This window comes from Lepidochelys kempii, chromosome 3 (genome assembly GCF_965140285.1).
Source record: "Lepidochelys kempii isolate rLepKem1 chromosome 3, rLepKem1.hap1, whole genome shotgun sequence".
Taxonomy (NCBI): domain Eukaryota; kingdom Metazoa; phylum Chordata; order Testudines; family Cheloniidae; genus Lepidochelys; species Lepidochelys kempii.
In genome coordinates this window covers 18,653,425-18,673,651 of record NC_136382.1, presented here as the reverse complement: position 1 = coordinate 18,673,651, position 20,227 = coordinate 18,653,425, and the positions used below count along the sequence as shown (strand labels likewise).

Here is a 20,227-nt window from a genome sequence, read left to right as displayed (position 1 = left end):
AATCACGGAACCATTAATGTGGAATCGGCAGGCAGGCAGAGCGGGCAGCTGCTGTGGGGGAGAGACTGCTGTGCTGTGCAGAGCCAGGGGCTGATGCAGGGTGCGGGTTCCTCTCCCCCAGGATTGGTTGCTCAGGGTGCTGTCTGACCTTAAAGAGACTGCATATCTGAATTTAAAGAGACACACTTCCTTAACACACACAGTGTTTCTGTCTCTCCTCCACCCCCTCCCTACATACTCCCTGTCACACTCTCTCCCTTTTCTTCCCCCCACATACACCTCAGTTGAAAAGCAGCTGGCAATCTAGTAGGATGCCCATGGAACAATGGGATTGAGAAACCTGCATCATGTGACACTGTACCTGCCTCATGAGGCATTGCAAACCCTTCCCAAAGGACCCTGAAGCCAGTTGCACAGTGGGATAGCTACCCACGGTGCACTGCTCTCTGTGTCAATGCAAGAGGTGCTAGAGTGAATGTGCTCTGCTGACACAAGGGGCTAGTGTGGACATGCAACAGCGGTTTAATTAAAGCGACGTAACTTTTGTCGACAAAACTCTGTAGTGTAGACAAGTCCTAATGCAAAGATGCATTTTAGTTTCTCTGCAATCTCATCCTCTGTTCTTGCCCTTGACATCCTAGAGGTCTGTTAAACACACCCACAGGTTTCTTGCTTCATGTGTCTTTTCTTATTCTAAATCAGTATTTTTTTTTTAATTAATGTCCTCATTTGGGAATTTTTTGCCTTCAAATTTCTTCTTAGCCCTCATTCTCTAACTTATATTTGCCCTCCAAAGTTTGTATTGCATACTTTATTAGCATCAATTGGGTTTCAGGTGCATTATGGGATTTTTTTAAAGATTTTTTTTTTGCCTCAAATACATTCTTATACCTAGCTGTTTAGTCATATTCTGCCCCCAACCTGACCCTTCTCAGCTTTTTTGTTTCCTTATGAATACTTCTGTGACTCCAATATACTTTTTTACTGAATGCTCTTCACCAAGATTCTATGAATTCTAAAATATCTTTTGCTTTCATATCCAATATAAATTTATACTAGCATTCATCTATACACCCTTTCCTTTTATTATGACAGAATGAATCAGCAAAAGGTAGCGTTGTAGATATGCTGGCACAGGATACAAGAGAGACAAGGTGCGTAAGGTAATATCCTTTATTGGAACAACTTCTGTTGGTGATCTGTGAAGCTCAAAAGCTTGTCTCTTTCACCCAAAGAAGTTGATCCAATAGAAGAGATTATCTCACCCACCTTGTCTCTCAGTAAAAGGTATACAGGCTGAGCTCTACTCAATGCAATGGAGCAAGGTAATCAGTACATTGTTGCCAACAGTTTCAGCCCATTTTCTTCTTTGTTAGGCATATTCTTCCTTATAACGAAGATTGCAGTATAGCTTTAATTCTTGAGTAACGGAAGCACAGATGCAAGGTGAAGCAAAAACTGAATCGGACTGAAAACTGCTACACAGAAGAGCTTTTGGTTAAATGACAGGTCTCATCTTTTCTGTACCATTAAAGGAGTTTAAAGGGTTTAGAAGCCATCTAAACCAGTGCTACTCAAAGTGGTGGTCTGCGGACCGGCCATCGGCTGCTGGTCTGCGCGCTCACTGGAAAAAAAAATTGCTGGTCCCCCACATCAAATAGCTTGAGAAGCACTGATCTAAACCACAAAAGAGTGCTTAATATATAGGCTGTAGCATGTCTGATAGACTTTTAGGGAGGACTGCTAAAAGTCTAAAAGAAAAGTATTACTTATTCATCCCCCAACAGATACACTTACCCACCAACCCCCCAAAAAACAACAACAAAAAGCCTTTCACGTCAAAGAGATGTTAACACAATTCTGCCCTTTAAACATTTGCTCTTGGCTCATTGTATGAACTTGTATTCAAGAACAAGATTAGGTTTGCATTACTACATTTGATGGTCTTGGTGTCATCTGAAATGTTGTTAAACAAAGTTTTAGTTGACTGGGGGAGTTTTGAAAAATATCCCCCAAAACAAGAGAGCAGAGTAAAGATAAGGCCACCTGGGTAGGAGACTCTGAAGCACAAACTTTGAAACCAGCAAAGTTCAAATTTAGTGCAGACCTGCAGGACATACCCAAACTTTCGTTTACAGATTAGTAAAGTGAGATTGTCTTGTGTAGCATAATATAGGAATTATTTAAATTTAACACACACATAAAAGCTGAACAACAAGTTATCCCATATAGTGACACTTTTATAAGCCAGTTTTGTGTCTCGGTAAGACTCAGACCTAAAGATTAGAAAAACGTACGGTTACTTAGGATAAAATCCAGGCTCCATTGAAGTCAGTTGTAAAATTCAGATTAACTTCAAAGGATTTCATCATTAATCTTTTCAGTTCTAATAATTAGAAAACTCTGTTTTTTTCAGTCCAAATGCTGTACTCACCTGATAGGTATCCACTCATGCCTTTATCAAGACTATTAAATTTCTGCCTGTATTTTAATCTGGAGGCCTGAGGAACTGCCCAGTCTGAGGATCCAGTCTTAGGTGAATTCCCAGTTAGTGAAGTGGTGGAGGAAGAATTTGAACTGCAATATAAATGTTAAAAAGACAAAAATACATTATTCTAAATTCCATTGTTTAATAAACAAGCTTTAGATAGTATGCTCCCTAGAACAGGGGCTGTCTCCCCCTATTGGTTTGTGCAGCACTTAGCACAATGAGGCCCCAATCCTCTCTCTGCTCTCTATCATAACAGAAACATTATAGAATTTTAAAACCCTGTTTTTCATCTCTACTATCCAACTAAAAAAGAGGAATTACACGCTTATTACATGCAGCACAGAGTGGTTATTTAGAGCACTGAAATGAAAAATTTAACATACTGAAACACAGTCTTTGCATTCAAGTAATATGTCTACAAAACATGTTGAAGAACTTGTATGGAGTAGTATTTAAGAAAAATATGGGGAAAAACATCAAGCCATATTAATAAAAATCCAGTAGTTATGGAAGGCAGGGGGAACACATCCCAAGACCTGTAAAAGCCTACAGCAGGACACTGAGGGCTAAGGACAATGACCGAGTAGCAAATTTAAGTGAAGACATGAATTAAATCAAAAAATGAAACCATAAATGTATGAAAAATTCAACCAGTGAACTGACTCACCCACAAAACAAAACATCTGCAGCTTCTAAAGTCACTCCTTGCTGCCAATACCCTAAACCAAAAAGCCTCACCTGAACGATACCTTTTCCCCCTAAAATTTTGCACTGCTGCTACCACTGGTTCAGAGTCATTGGAGGTAGCAAGAGTGAGAGTGCTGATTTGTACTAAACCTTTCAAACACTACATTGCATAAACCTGCTCTGAATGTTAACCAACATCATGATCATAACATCATTAGATGCCTGAAGCCCTGTCTACAGCAGTACTACAGTGGAGCTATCTGTCTGTAGCAATAGTGAGGAACTCTAGCGGAGAAAAGATAATATAGACACAGCCAAAGAGACCAAACTTTTACTTTAAACACTTTTGGCACAAATAAGGAAGGTGATCACAAAGATTTATGATCTCCATTACTTGCAAAATGACCTCAGAGATAAATGTTTGCAATAGATAATCTTTTAGACAACTTTTGTATACATAACTTCCTCAGAAAAGAACATGTTGCAATATTAACATAGCTTCCATAACACCTAATCCTTGGACTGTATGTTTTGCCTCTGTTTATTTAACACCGCTTCATTCCATTCTTTCTGAACCTCCCTCCCACTTTGAGTATGTTTGTTACATTTACTGACAATGTTATTCAACTGCTCATATCCAAACACAAATTAATCTCTTGTTGCAGTTATCGCCTAGATCTGTATCAATGTTCAGAAATATCATGTATATGCTGTTCACACATCTCCTTATTTTTCTGCTTGTAAATATGAACTGTTATATTGCAATTTTTTAAAAAGGCATTTGTTACTAAAGTCTAAGACATGACATTTTAAGTCTTAAGTGTCATACCTACTAGATCCTAAATCGATCAGAGACTGTGCCTTCTGTATATTAGTACCACCAAACCCTCCTGCCATGGGACTGAAAGAACCAGGATGAGGCAATGCTGAAAAGAAAAATAAATGGATACAAGTTAATAATCTACACTAAGAATTAGATTAGTGTATCCAGAATTGTGTGTCTTACTGGGTTGTACTTACTTGAAGAGAAAGACATAGGTAAAGGCTGAAGGAGACTGGATGTTCCATTTGGCAATGATGATGTACTGATAGAAGGCATCAGAGGCGTAGAGATAATCAAGGGAGGAATCGAAGTCACTGCGGTCAATGATGACATGGGAGCTAAAGGTGCGATTGTAGGCACAGATGTTGGCATGGACAGATTTGGCATACTACCCATTCCTAAAGGAGAAATGAAATAACTATTATTAAACATTTAATGCTGCAGCATCATCCAAAGGCCTCAACTAAGAATGGATCCATTGTGCCTGGTAAATGCAATACACACTCAACGCAGGAGACCGTCAACGTGCAGAGGTGCCCATACTCTAAAATGTACGTTTACATTCAATTATAAGATCTATTTTTCTCCACACTTTGAACAGCTCTCATTCAAGCTTTCCAGCCACAGAGTATGCTGCATGCAGAAGAAAGCACAAATGAAGAAACAAACAACATGTGCTCAAAGTATATTTAGCTAATGTTTCCAATACCCACCCTATAATGACTTCTGTAAAAGCCTCGTACTTCTAGCCCCTCGGGGACATAAAGTAATGGACTTTAATGTTGTGACAATTTATGTACAGAAAAGCTGTCGCTGTTGCAGGACTGAATCCTGCTTGTCCTGAGCCTCTGTCCGCAGTATTCTTGGAGGAGAAATTCCATATTTGGTGAAAACAAGGAAATGTCTCTAGCTAATGGATTTTTTTTTTCCCCCCAAATGAAGCTGTTGGAAGTTACTCAGGGCACTGGCATCATTTATTTAATGAATACTGGGGAAAATGGATCGACGGGCAGAATGCTGGGTGAGGTGGTAAACAATGCGTGATTTTTTTGCATGGCTCTGCAATTCATCACATGGCTATCAACGCTACATATTTACAAGTGTCTATACTTGTGAAAATATACATACACACACACTTTAGAGCTAGTCAAATAATTAAGAACAGTTGTGGAATAGATACATGTATACACATACTTTTATAATCTGTACACATACCTGGATGCATAGAATATATTTGTAGTCTGGCAGACATTATTTGGTTTATAAATGCTTCACAATATACAACATCATGCATACACAGAATCCCAGAATACACTAAGAGAGATTAAATCATAAGCTAAAGAGAAAATAAATATTGAAGTAGAGCTGATTGAGTACTATTAATTGAATCATTTGATGAACTTCAAAAATGTTTCAAATAAAACTATTCCTTGAGAGATTTTAAATATTTGCCTAGCTTTAGTTTTAAAGCATAATTCTAAAAGAGCAGAAGTTAGCATCTTTGAGAGAGAAGGAAAGAGTTCTAGGTCAAGGGGACAGCCTGTAGGTCACACGTAAGAACAGTTTTCATGCATTTTACAAGCCAAAAGTGTAATGATTTAGTCAGGTACTCCTGTGTGAATTACATTGTAGGCAGCTAATAAGCAACAAACAGCCAAAATTAAAGGATAATTCTTTAACAGCTTCAGAGAAATTTTTTTGCAAAGCTCTTTAGATCAGGGTATCCCTTTTGCAATCATTGTTTCTTTAGTCAAATGATCTCATCTGTTAGATATAAATATGAATGTACCCTCAATACTTTTTTTTGTTTTTTGGTGACTCTCTCAACACCAGTAAATGTATTAAATATTCATAAGTACCAAAGCGAGCAGAAATTAATGGAGAGAATACAGGAGGTTGCTTCATGATAGGTGGGAGGACCACAGGCAAGTGTTGACCTTGTAATTTTAGTTTGATGAGTTTCATAGCTATGGAGAATTCCTGTTGATCCATCTTCCCGTCTTTGTTCAGGTCTGCAAGAGCCCTTAAAAAAACAGGGGGTAAGGAAACATTAATTTTCTCACTCAAAACTGAGTGCTTATATAATTTCATTTATTGCCTTATTATTCTATTTCCTGTTACCTTTTGTAGTTTAACCTGATATTGATTTTACAGAAAGTTATGAATGACCCTCCACAATGTGAAAACCCTTAGAACAGAGGTGGCCAATCTGTGGCTCCAGAGCCACATGCGGCTCTTCAGAAGTTAATAGGCGGCTCCTTGTATAGTCACAGACTCTGAGGCTGGAGCTACAGGTGCCAACTTTCCAATGTGCCAGGGGGTGCTCACTGCTCAAACCCCTGGCTCTGCCCCAGGCCCTGCCCCCACTCCACCCCTTCCCAGGCCCTCCCCTGAGCCTGCCATGCCCTCGCTCCTTCCCCTACTTTCCCCCCCACCCCCCCGCCAGCTTCCTGCATGCCACAAAACAGCTGATTGGGAGGGAGGGAGAGGCGCTGATTGGCGGGGCTGCTGGTGGGTGGGAAGCGCTGGGAGCCGGGGGGAGCTGATGGGGAGCTGCTCAGGTTGGCCACCCCTGCCTTAGAAAATTGTAGATCTTGACTTTTTTGCGCAGAGTTGTTTTTGTTTATATATGCTAATACAGACCATCTGGCATCTTCTTATGTGACTCAATTTCTAAAAGTATCATACATTAAACACTCAGTGCCCAGGAAACTAGCAGACTGTTTGGCACAGTAGTACCTTCATGCCCTGTGTGCAACATTTATTGCATCAATTATGGCTCAGCACTAGACAAATAGATCACATTAAATGAAGATTAAATGAAGAGATTAATTCAAAAGACTAAAACATGGCACTTATTAAAAATCCTTAATATAGTTACATAGTATACCTACATACTTATGGATCACTATGTAGAATTCAATTAGTATGTGAATTTTATTTTTCAATTTTAAACACACTCCACATCTCTCGTGGCACCTTCCCAAACTGAATATTATAAACAGTGAATAAATACAATGGACAGCTCATGCACTGTGAGAATATTCCCAAAAACTTCCACTTTCCTTGGAAGACTACTTCATAGAATCTAATAAATTTTACTGTCAGAAACTTTTCCGGATACTTAACAAATTTCCCTTTTCTTAATTTCATTCCATTGCTCCTAGTTCCCATATATCCCAACATATCATGAAAAAGAATTCCTATACTTTTTTTGTATTTACACCCTTTACATATTTGTAAATGTATCTTATTCACTTACATATCTCATTCATCATCTGCCAAGATAGATAGATATTATATACATACACACACATATATATACCCTAATGTTTCCTCATGAGTCAGTTCCACTACACCCTTAATTACTTTACAGGTCTCTTTTCTAAACTTCCTTTAGTGTGTCTGCATATTTCCAACAATGAAATGCCCAGGACAAAACGCAATATTCTGGTGTGCACTCAGAAATCACAAAGAGGGATTATTACCTCCCTATTTCATGAGCTGATGTCTCTTCCTATGTGGACTAAAACTCCAGTGGCTTTTTTCAGTTGCTATCTTACATTATAGTAACTCTGCCATAGCCAATCCCAGGCCTGGTTGAAAAAGGAGAAGGGCTGGCGTCAGGTTCGAAGCTGGTCGTAAAAATTTACCATAAACTAACACTGTAAGTCCTCAAATGAATGAAAATGAGGGACTGCAGGTTCAGATGATTTGGTCATGCCAAGCACAGTCCTGACAACTATGTAGATAAGAGAGTCCAACAGATCAAGATTAAACGAAACAGAGATGCCAACTCAAGAAGAAGTGGTGGGATGTTATAAAGAAAGACACGTTAGCACCTGGTATAATATACAGCACTGAACAGAGCACTTTGGAGGAGAGGACTTGGAGAGCAGACCCTATTTGATGGAATTAATGCAAGGAAGATGATGATGTTACATAATAATATTAAATGCAATTTACTACCTATAACCCAAGCATACAACTTTAGGATTTATGTCTTCCCAGGTTTCTCCCTGTGTTTGGGCTATTTTCCACTCCCAATTTATTAGCAAGCATTTTTCCCCCAAGCTCAGTCTCATTTTATTATTTCTTGTCCATATTTCAAACCTCCCTAGTGACTCTACTGGTGTTTCAAATACTATACAGTTTAGTATCAACCAGGAAATTCATTAACCTATTGTTTCTCTCTTTTTCCATGTTATTTAAAATGTTATGTAAGGCCTAACAATGAACTTTGCAGCACTCCACCAGATGTCTCCCCTAATTTGATATCCTGCTGTTTATCATTACCCTTTGTTTGCAATACTAAAGCCAGTTTTTAATCCTTGTGACAGTGCTCATGGTCGACCAATTTGAATTTTGTGAGTAGGATCAAATGCTTGAATAGAAAAGCAAGTGTGGCCACTATCCTATAATCAGATCTGCTCAGACAGACCTATTCACCCAAGCAGAGCCACAATGAGTCTTAATTGCAGGATCAGGGCCTAAAGTGTGCATGTACTGTAGTCCCTTAAACCACTAATTATGTAAGAAATGCAATCAAGGCTGTCTGTCATTATTTGTTTTTTATACCTCCACATTCCTTTTTACTCAAGTTCCATTACAGTTTAATTTCTTCCACTATAATAACAGAGATTGAAGCTTAAATATAATGACAAGTATATATTGAAATAAGTGAGTCCAGGCACCGTTCTTGTTTGACTCTTTTATATAATGTAGTTGGAAAGTGGTCTTTCAATTGGCAACATAAAACAAACCAAAATCTATACAAGTGAGCCAAGAATCTCCAATCATATATTAATTAATTATATTATATTATATTAAATTTGTTTTTAAAAGCCTTACCATATTTCAGCTAGGACTGATGATGGTAGACCTGACTGTAAGAAAAAGGTACGTGCTTGATCACCTGTGATAAAAGAAGAAAAAAACAAGTCTTGTATTAATACTTTACAATAACGTCGGAGATATTTATTAAAGCCAGAACTTTCAAAAGAGCTCAGCATGTTGGGTGCTGAGCTCTTTTGAAAATTTAGAATTATGTAACAAGCTCGTGGTGATGGCAGTTTGCATGTACTAATGGACTTTGTAATCTTGGCTCCAAGAAGTGGGTAAAATGAGTTGTAAATAGCTGTTTTATAAGTCACAAATCAACAGCAGCCAAGAGCTTACAATGATACAATGTAAACGATGGAATATTCAGTCTCAGCCACGTTGACTGCTTTTTTGTTGGTGGTGGCAGTGAGGGGGAGAACAGTATATATTTTTTATTTCAGTCTAATTTGGTCCTCTACTATCTCTTCCATCTCTGGATAAAACTTTAAAAATAAACCCCATTCTGTACATAACACACAATTCTAGACAGACTTTTATTACTCAATATTTCCAGGAAGGGATATGATTTTTTATGCAAATCCACACCAAGTTTCACACTCAGTATGGATCACACTGTTAAATACATGCACAGTAAAACAAAAAAAATTTGTGTATGCACATTAGTCAGTTTTCAAGATTTAGCATTCGTGTTTATGTAGGAAAAAATAATCTTACATTCACAATGCGCCTTTTATCTCAAAGTATGTTACAAACACGTAAGTGATCCTTCACCACTGAATTCCAGCCTCTCTGGGATGGAACACAGCAGATTTTTAACAATGAACAGCACCACTACCCAACATTTTAGGAGAAGAAAATGTTCAATGCAACTGAAAATGCCAGAAGAACACAGGTAGATAGAATGCAACTACCCAAATTGGAATTGGGGAAGGCACAGACGTTAATACTCAGCTACTTGTGATAAACTCCATAGGCTCTTTAATGAACACAAGTTGTCAGGACCTTAATTTTACATCTCATATGAAAGCATTAAAACTCCAGCAACACAGTGTCCCTCAACACCATTCAGAGGGAAGACTGCTACTTCCTCAATCACCAATGTCATTTGCTGCAGCAACTTCAAAAAATTTTCCTTGGCAGCCTACCATCCAAGCTCTGACCTGGCCTAACTCTACTTAGCTTATGGAACTGGAAGGGATGACATCAAAAGGTGGTTGGCTGCATTAGTGCAGAGGTTAATAAGAAGGATATCCCCTTTTGCAGAGACATTCTATGCCAGATTTCAGATGAAACAAAGTTTATAAGCCTGTGACTGAAAGAGTTCATAATAAAAACTTATGCTTTATGGTCAAACAGCATGGCTATCAGTCATACAGCAAAAGAACAGCTGAACAAGGACGAAGGTTTTCAAACTGTTTTACACAGGTACTTTAATGCACACAGAAGTTAACATATAACATAAATTAACCTGTAATATATCCTCCTATGGGTTTAAGGCTCTCAAACTGCTTGTCATGCTTTGCTCGCTCTTCAGAGGTGATAGCCCACATGTTTGGTCCTCCTAAAAAATAATACAATGAAAATATTTAAAAATAAACAAGTCTGTCAATTGGGAAATTAAACCTTTGTTTTTAAGAGAAAATTAGATCACGAGCTTCAGTGACGCACCCTGAGCTCTTTGGCAAGAATACTTCTGAAACACAAACTTTCTTCCCAGATGTGTAAGTCTTAGCTGAATCAGTTCACCATCTAGCTTGTCTTATACCCTGCTTTGAAACAAGCTACGCTGGTTTTTGAAAGCCGGGGCACAGCAGCTTCCTTCCACTGCTGATTGTTCACAGCTTATGCAGGAAGCATGTTGCTCATGCTGCTTTGTGTGAACCAAGTATTTCCTTGGTTCACTGGTAAATAAATAATGTTGTTTAAAGGCTCTCAGAAGGCTAATGCATTGCAGCTGCCAACTGCAGGACTTTTGCTACTTCTCCCCAACAGCGCAAAATCAAAATTGTTACTTTAAAACAAAAACTACTTTTGTTCTAAGAAGTGATGAAATTGTGTTATCTTTTAAACTTGATAGCATATAATTTCACTTAACCTTGAAAAAAAATTATATATAAAACAACGCCATCCCAAACTGACAATTTACCTCTTCGGTTAGTCTACACATTTGTCATAATTATAACACCTGTTCTTTGTGTTGTGTTATATAGATTATAACAAGAGGGTGGATTTTCACAGCACCTAATTCCACCCTAGAAGGAATGGGATATGCATACGGGACGGATAAGCAATGGTTAGAAGTTACTAAGCAGAACGCAGATATTAAAATTTATTTTTAAAAACATGGCCAAGTGTGGGATAATCTTTTATTTGGGGGAACTTTTCATTCAATCTCAATTTTCATTCACCCAATCTGAAACCTGGCCAAAATTCTCAAGGAAAACAACAAAACCATCACCAAAGGTAATAAAAAATCCTAAAAATTAGCTCATAATTCACTATCAAGTTTCCATAAAACTATTCTATTGTCCCTCAAATAATTCCTCCTGCCCACTGAAAAACAAGTTTGAAAAAATAATTCCTTTAGTAAGACACTCAGCAAGTTGCTTTGGAAGTCTATACAATACTTCCAGTGCTTTGAAATTTTGTAAGTACTGCTCCAATTTCAAAATTGGGAACGTACTTAACTCTTTGCATGGATCCCTCTGTGACAGGTTGCTCCCCCTCCCCCCACTCCAGGGTGCCACCTGATATACTGGGGTCCCACTGAGCCCACCCTTTCCACCAGCCTGGACTCCCACACCCTGTCCTGCTGTGCCAGGCCCTCAAGCCTTCTCCAGCACACACACACAGAGGCAGGGACACACCCAGCTGCAGAAAGATACACAGACACTGAGAGGAGCTGTGTGTGGGAAGACTCAGCTCGGGGATTGCCCAGCACTCAAGTACATACCTCCTTTGGGATGCAAACCCAAAACTATATTTTGTCTTGCACTGCATAGAAATCTATACAGCTTAAGCTCATGAAATCTGCCCCCTCCCTCAATGTGGAGGAAGATATGCTCAGTTTTTTGCCTCCCCCCCGCACCCTCCAGTTATGAATGACACAAACTGGTTTTAGAACAAACAAAAACAAGTTTATTAACTACAAAAGGTAGATTTTAAGTGATTATAATGGATAGCACACAGTTCAAAGCAGATTTCTGAGCAAATGAAACAAAACACACAACCTAAACTTAATACACTAAATTAACTGGTTAATAGTAGCAAATCATCACCCTAAATGTTGTTTTATGCAGGTCGCAGAGTTTCTTGAAGGTAAACTGTACTGCTTGTAGCTTAAATCTCCAGGTATTCCTTTCACAGGCTAGACCTTTCTTGCCTGGACTCAGCCCTTGGCTGCCCCAGCTTAGTTCCTTTGTTTCTTCAGGTGTTTTCAGCAGTTTTCCTTCTTGGGCAGGGAGCCAATGGAGAAGAACCAAGATTAGCTCACTTCCCAGCCTTAAACAGGATATGCATGATGGGAATCCTTTGTTTCCCAGTTTGACCCCAACCCCCTCTTAATGGAAAAACACTAGAAGTCCAAGATGTTGTCCAGTACCAGGTGACATGATCACCTGACCCTGCAGCGCCAAAGCAGCATCCCAGGAAACTTCTCAGGAAGGAGGGAGATGAGCATCTTCAAAGACCTATTGTTCCCCCAATGACCCATTCAGGCTGTTTACATACTGTCTGGTGGTTGTTCCCCAGGTGAAAACACAGTTGTAATTGTTATAGTCAATATTCCTAAACTTCAGATACAGAAATGATACACGCATACAAATAGGATAATCATATTCAGTGAATCATAACCTTTCCAATGATACCTCACATGACCCATCTTGCATAAAACATATCTTAGTTATGCGATATTCATATCTTAAGCACATCTCTACGAAGAATACAGGGCAGAGGATCTCAACCTCCATCATTTTTGTTTTCCAAAAAGCCCTCCCAGTTTCCAGGTCTCACACCAAAATCAATAAGCATGAGGTTAACCTACACTTCAATATACGCTACCTCCTAACAGTGCTATTCACCTGTTGTCCCAGGAAACCGTACTCTGCTTGTGTGTATAAAGAAAGAGAGCTGGTCCTTTTTGACAACATCTTGTTAGGAACACAACTGCCCTGGTCTATTCTTTACTTCTGCTGCTTAATATGGAGAGAGTAATGGATAACCAATAGAAAGATAAGGAGATACGAGAGAGAAAGTATACAAACCACAACAATTCCTGCTGACAACAGCAAAAATTATAGAAGCAAGCATTACAGGTTCTAAATATATACGAGTGTGAAACATACACAAATAGTACGTAGTGTGTTTTGTGCTTACAGCAGTTTATTAGCCTGGCCAATATAGATCTGTGTTCCTAAAGGCTCTGGCAATAAAGCACCATAAAAACTGCATGGCAGAGTGGTTAGAGGTACAGAAAATGATTGTAAAAAGCAACATCCCAAACCTTTCATCAGGTGGAACAACTGGTTCTACTGGGTTAGAGGCAGGCTGTGCTTGCTCTTGCAGTTGTGACAGGGGTGTCTGGAGTCAGTGGCAGGGTCGTCAGCTGGTGGTACTGAGCTGGTCTCATGCCTAGCTGCAATGGTATAACGAGTGTGGTCCCGAGTATAAGGAGCCCATGGAGCCCAATATTGCCACTGTGGTGGGAAGGGCATGGGTGGTGCCATCCAGGGGTTCATGCACCATGGGGCAGAACCCTCGGAGTAAGACAAGGCAGCTTTTCTATGACCTCTCGATTGGGGTCTGTGGACAGGAGATCTGATAAGGTGAAAATTCTCCCTGCAGCCCCGATTCCTCATCACTGGAGAAAAGCTATGCGGACCTTGCCTGTGTGTCCAGAGAGAAGTAGGTGTTAAGCAGGGGTGACTGCAAGTTAGGTGACACCAGGAGGTCCCTTAAGTGTGTGAATTGCAGTGCTGCAGTGCCCCTGTGAGGGGAGGGCTGAGCGAGAGGAATCTGTTGTGAGGAGGGATTCCTCTGCACCGGTGTCCCGAGTGTCCTGTCACTGCCGGCTAGCTCGAAGGCTGATGGTGCCGGGAGAGCGAGAAGAGCCTGTGGCGGGTCAGGCAGGCTAGTATACATTGGCACTGCTTCCACTGGGGTGCCAAACGGTGCAGTGTGAGAGGCAGGCAACTGAAAGCCTGAAGCCTCAGCACCAGGGGTTAGTGTGACCGCCGCAGCCGCAGGGAAGTTTCGAGCGGCACCAGAGGAGCCTGGCGCATCAAAGGTACTCAGCCGGGGGAGCACGGGGAGGGAAGTAGTACCTGGAGAAGGCTTGTCCCTGCGAATACCCTTTGCGAGTGAGAGAGACCGATGCTTTTTTAAAGTTTTCTTTTGTCTCTTTGAAGCAGGGGGGCTGCCACGGATAGTAGAGTCTGAGCCCGGGTCTGAGGCTGGTCCAAGAGATTTTTGCAGCAGGAGCAGTTTTAACCGCAGCTCCCTGTCTTTGCGTGCCCTGGATTTCACCTTGCTACAGTGGGCACATTTTGGGGGACGTGGGACTCCGCCAAACATTTAATACATTTAGAGTAGCCATTTGAAAGAGGGATGGCATCATTACAGTTAGAGCACCGCTTGACGCCAGGAGAGCCAGGCATGTTGGAAGCAGCTGCGCTGACAGGAACAAAAAAGGGTTTTTTTGTTTTTGTTTAAAAAAAAAAAAAAAAAAGAGGAGAAGAGAAGAGAAGAGAAGAGAAAAAAGGTACCTATCTATTACTGGTAAGCTAAACTAAAAGGGAAAAAAGTTGAACAAGGGAGAGAAGAAATTCTCTAACAAGTCTGCTGAGCTCCGACTCAGGCCGGGAACGGTAGAGAAGGACTGAGGAGACCAGTCGCGCACGCATACTATTAAGGTACGCTCTGCGCGTGTGCAACTGGTACCAATAGTTTTGAAATCATGATACGAGGACTTCAGTAACTCAGCCAGAGGTTATGAGCAGGTGGGTGTGGTTCTGTGGCTTCCAATGTACACAAGGTCAGATTAGATGATTACAATGGTACCTTCTGGCTTTAAAGTCTATGGATCTATGATCACACTTGTAATGATCGTTCCCTTGACCCGTTTAAGTGAAGGGAAATCAGACAAAGATCAAGCAAGAAATAATTTATTTGTTTTAAAGAACAGGAAATAATTTCAGTCCTTGTCAAATATTGCCCGAGGCAGACGGGTTGAAATTCCCTCTATGAGGACTTAATAGGCAGCAGTGGAACTCCTTGCCAGAGGACGTTGTGAAGGCCAAGACTATAACAGGATTCAAAAAATAACTACATAAATTCATGGAGGATAGGTCCTTCAATGGCTATTACCTAGAATATGCAGGGATGGTGTTCCTAATCTCTGTTTGCCAGAAGCTGGAAATGGGTGACAGGGGATGGATCACTTGATAATTACCTGTTCAGTTCATTCCCTCTGGGGCACCTGGCATTGGCCACTGTCAGAAGACAGGATACTGGGCTAGATGGACCTTTGGTCTGACCCAGTATGGCCGTTCTTATGTTCTTAGTCCAGGACCAGTGCTTCAAACATTTATTAATTCGTAAAGTATAAGTTCTAGTCTATTGAAGCATTTCTAACTCTGGCAGGTTATAACAGATCAGACCTTGAAAAGTCACACCATTCTGATTAGTACCTTGCCTCCCTGCAAAGTCTCTTCGGTTCAGACATGATTTTAACTGCTTACCTCTCATGAGCTATCAACATTCATTGTTAATGTTTTGGAAATCCAAGCTGTTTCAAGAGGTATAAAGCACTGTTTTTTAGTTCTGATAGTTTGAAAGTCTGTTCTAATTCTTTAAAATACTGTGCATGAAAAATGGCACACTAGCCTATCTGAAATTGATACTTTGCAATTCTACATAGTCCTTCCTATTCTAGGGCCTCAAAGTGTTTTACAAAACTCTAAAAGAATTAATCCTCACATTACCCTTGTAATGAATCAAATGTTATCTTCATTTTACAAATGAGGAAACTGAGGGCAGATAGGTTAAGTGATTTCCCAAAGATCACAAAAAGTCTGTGGCAAAATCTGGAACCCAGTCCTGTGCTTTAACCAATAAAACATAATTGAACCCCAGTTAACATATGTGGAATTACAGCCACATTTACCTTCTTTAAATAAGCTTTCTTTCATGACCTTTAATAAATATTGTTGAGGTAGAATTATTTCTTCTAACCCTATTTGTCAGGCTACTCCTATAACATAAGGATGAATATCCTTCTGAGAAATAACATTTCACTTCTTAATTTTTTCCTCCTAATTTTTTCCTTCAGTTAAGTTATGCATTTTAAATTTATGAAGACTACCCCTAGAATAGTCTTCTGGGGGAAAAAAAACAAGAACCAATATTGATACCGACTTAAAAACATCAAGCCCCTTACATCCTTCTCTGAGTTGTGAAGGATATGTACTAAGGTTATAACAACCAATCAGAATGCACTTTTATGTGGAAAACCATGATTAAATTGAGTCTTCCTGACTAGTGATTTAAATCATGATTTAAATCAAATCCACCCTATAGAATAATCATGACTGCAGAAGAAATTGGGAGCCTAGCAGCAAAGAGTCTTGAAAATGTAAAATGCCTCTTACTGGTAGCCAGCTACTTCCCTGGAGGACGGGTAGCTACACAGCAGCCTGTACTGGTGGCAACAGGGTCACAGCATTTGCCTTTCCATTTAAGAGAAGTCTTCATATTTCTCAGACTTTCAGAAGAGTGATTTCTTTGTTGATGGTAAGATGTTATTTTTTGCCACTTAGCTCTATTTATAATTAAAACTATACTTGAGTAAGCTATGAATTTAATTAATTCCCCAGACATCATAATTCTAAATTGGAGATGAGTTCCTGGTCCACGTGAGTCATGATAATCAGTAATTATATAATGCTTTTTAACTTCAAAAAGTATAACATTAAGCCTCACAATACCCCTATGAAGTTAGTTAATTAAATATTATCCCCATTTTACAGATGGAGAAACTTCAGTACAGAGAGACTCAGTGTCTTGTCTGAAGCCACACAATGGGTATGTCTACATTCCACAGTTAGCTCGGACAATTGGCATCCCGGACTGAATATTTGTGTTAGTCTAGCCTTAGTATGAGCATTCCCACAGCAAAGCCCTACCTGCGTCCTCACTATTTCCGCACTCGCCCACGTGTGTCAGGGCATAATCCACGGTTCTTTGTTCTGAGACATTCTAGGATTTTTTCCCAAGCAACTGTGTTAACTGTGGAAGAACTTGTCTGTCTCTCAAAAGGAACTGTGGGAAGGGCATTGGAGGACTATCAGCACTCAAATGATCTTGCCTGCTTCCTCACTGCAAAGTGGATGGGTTCTAGCCTGAGCAAAAGCACAGTCCAAGCTTTAACCGACCTTCCCCCCTTAGCCAAGTAAACAAGCACAGGTTCAAGGCACAAATATGCACGTGCCTTGAGGGCTGTGTGTGCATACTAGGGGGCTTTTGTTTGGTAAAAACACATGTAAGAGAATGGGCTGAGGCATGGTCTACACTTAAAACTTAAGTTGACATAGCTACTGTGGTCACGGGTGTGAAAAAAATCCACCCCCCTGAAAGCCATAGTTATGTTGACCTAAGCCCCGGCACAGATGCAGCTAAGGCAACAGAAGAATGCTCAGGGAGGTCGAGTTCCTATAGTGGCAGAAAAACCCCTTCAGTCGCTGTAGTCTGTGTCTACATCACAGGGTTACAGCAGCATAGGTACGGCACCATAACTATGCAGCTGTACTGTAAACAGTCTATAGTATAGTGACTATATATATGTATATATAGTATATGACTATAGTATAGACATGCCCAATGAATGAGATCCTAACTTCCAGTCCCCTGCTTCAATTACCTGTCCACGCTGCCTTGTCCTGTCTATTGACTCCAGAGAGTATTACTTATATTACCACAGCACCTAGGAGCCCTTTGTGGTAGGTGTTGTACAAACAGAGAACAAAAAGATGGTCCCTCAAAGAGCTTACAATCTGAGTAATTTATTATACCACAGAGAATGACTAGCTAGGTCCTTCCCATCTACGGCTCCATGAGCTATTGGGACAAATCTATTAGTTCCAAACTTTCCCTCATCTGTGTTTGTAACTTCTCTTACCACAGAATTCTCTAATACAAATTTAGTGCTGTCTCATTAAAACATGCCTATAACTGGAATGTAGAAGTTGTAGATCTCTTTCCTGTCTTGGGCAAAAGAACTAAATGTCTTGATAGCAACGGTTCTGTTCCACCTTGTGTTTAGCTGTGACACTCTGAGTTAGTTTCCCAGATTTGAAGGAGAAGCTTGAAAGCTTGTAAAGCTGTGTAAGCTTGAAAGCTTGTCTTTCACCAACAGAAGTTGATCCACCTTGGCACTCACCTTGTCTCTTTGACAGCAACAGAACATTTACTGTTATTCTGAGGAATATGCACTTTTCAATAGCCTTTTGTCATTTTCAACATGCAACTCTCCCCCCTCTTTCTTTTCCCCATTCTTAAAACTGATTACATAATGGTGTACTCACTCAATGGCAAGCACTTATTTAATTAAAGAACCACAGAATTAGAGAAATGAAGGACTGGAAGGCACCCGGAGAGGCCACCTAGTCCAGCCCCCTGTGCTGAGGCAGGACCAAGTAAGCCTAGACCATCCTTGACAGATGTTCGTGTAACCCTGTTATTAAAAAACCTCCAATAACTGGGATTTCACAACCTTCCTTGGTAACCTATTCCAGTATTTAACCATCCTTATAGTAAGAAAGATTTTCCTAATATCTAACCTAAATCTCCTTTGCTGTAGAGTAAGCCAATTACTTCTTGTCCTATCTTCAGTGGACATGGAGAACAATTGATCACCGTCCTGTTTATAACAGTCCTTAACATATTTGAAGAATGGTATGAAGTCCCCCTTCCCTCATCTTTTCTCAAGATTAAATATGCCCATTTTTTGAAACCTTTCCTCATAGGTGAGGTTTTTCTAAACCTTTTATGATTTTTGTTGCTCTCCTCTGCACTCTCCCCAATTTATCCACATCTTTTCTATAGTGTGGTCCCGAAAACTGGACACGGTACACCAGCTGAGACCTCATCAGTGCCAACTATAGTGGAACAATTACCTCCTATGTCTTACATACAACACCCCTGTTAATACACACCAAATTAGCCTTTTTCACAACTGCATCACATAGTTGACTCATATTGAATTTGTGATCCACTCTAACTCTCTGGTCCTTTTCTCCAGTACTATTGCCTCCTACTGTGAATGCTGTTTTGAATCCTAATCCTCTCCTCCAAAGTGCTTGCAACCCATTCCAGCTTGGTGTCATCTGCAAATTTTATAAGCAAACTCTTTACTCCACTATCTAAGTCATTAATGAAAATATTGAATAGTACCAGATAAAGGACAGTCTTCTGAGGGATGCCACCAGGTATGTTCCCCTCAGTTTAACAGCAAAATATTGACAATATTGACAATTACTCTGAGTATAGTTTTTTAACCAATTGTGCACCCAGATTACATAATTTCATCTATTCTAAACCACATTTCCCTAGTTTGTTTATGGGAATGTTATGTTGGATTGCATCAAAAGCCTCACTAAAATCAAGATATACCACATCTACTGCATCCCCCCTATTCACAAGGCGGGTACCGAAGTTCCCGTTATGACTGCGCAGCCGCCTCTTAAGCCCCGCAGAGGGGCTCAGTGCTGGGATGGGGAGAGATGCCTCCCTCCCAGCACAGCCCTGCCGCAGCGCCTCTCCCCACCAGCCCCAGCACCAACCTACCACAGCACCTGCCCCGGACTTGTGGCGGCTGGGGGAGACGCGCCTCTCCCGCCCCAGCCCAGGTGCTGCTGTGAGGAAAGCGAGCTGGGGGGGGGGGGAGAAGTCCTCTCTCCCCGCCACAGCTCCTGGGCAGCCTGCACCTCAAACCCCTCATCCCTGCCCCCCACAGAGCCCACACCCCCAACCAGAGCCCTCACCCCTCATGCACCCCAACTCCCTGCCCCAGCCCAGAGCCCCCTCCTGCACCCAAAACCCCTCCATCCCTGGCCCCACCCCAGAGACCGCACCCCCAGCCAGAATCCTTACCCCCCACCCCAACACCAACCCTTTGCCCCAGCCCTGAGCCCCCCCCACTCCGAATCCCTCGCCCCCTCCTCATGAATTTTGTTATGTGCATCAATATGGAGGTGATGCGTCACACATCACCTCCATATTGGTGCACGTAACAAAATTTATTCCGCACATGTGTGGGAAAAATTAGAGGGAACACTGGCCAGTACCCTGTCAAAGAAGGAAACTGGTATGACGTGACACAATTTGGTCTT

The 20,227-nt window shown here is 40.8% G+C and overlaps 1 protein-coding gene across 10 annotated transcripts in view; it reads right to left on the bottom strand.

The window, feature by feature from the left end:
* Window positions 1–20,227, bottom strand: part of ITSN2 (intersectin 2) — a 122,055-nt gene that overhangs the window by 81,491 nt on the left and 20,337 nt on the right. For all 10 annotated transcript variants that reach the window (XM_073335823.2, XM_073335822.2, XM_073335827.2 and 7 more), the window contains 6 exons: window positions 10,312–10,404; window positions 8,853–8,916; window positions 5,861–6,024; window positions 4,199–4,399; window positions 4,008–4,104; window positions 2,435–2,577 (listed from right to left, as the gene is read on the bottom strand). In XM_073335823.2, the coding sequence (XP_073191924.1) occupies window positions 2,435–2,577; window positions 4,008–4,104; window positions 4,199–4,399; window positions 5,861–6,024; window positions 8,853–8,916; window positions 10,312–10,404 (762 nt within the window). The remainder of the gene's footprint in view (window positions 1–2,434; window positions 2,578–4,007; window positions 4,105–4,198; window positions 4,400–5,860; window positions 6,025–8,852; window positions 8,917–10,311; window positions 10,405–20,227) is intronic.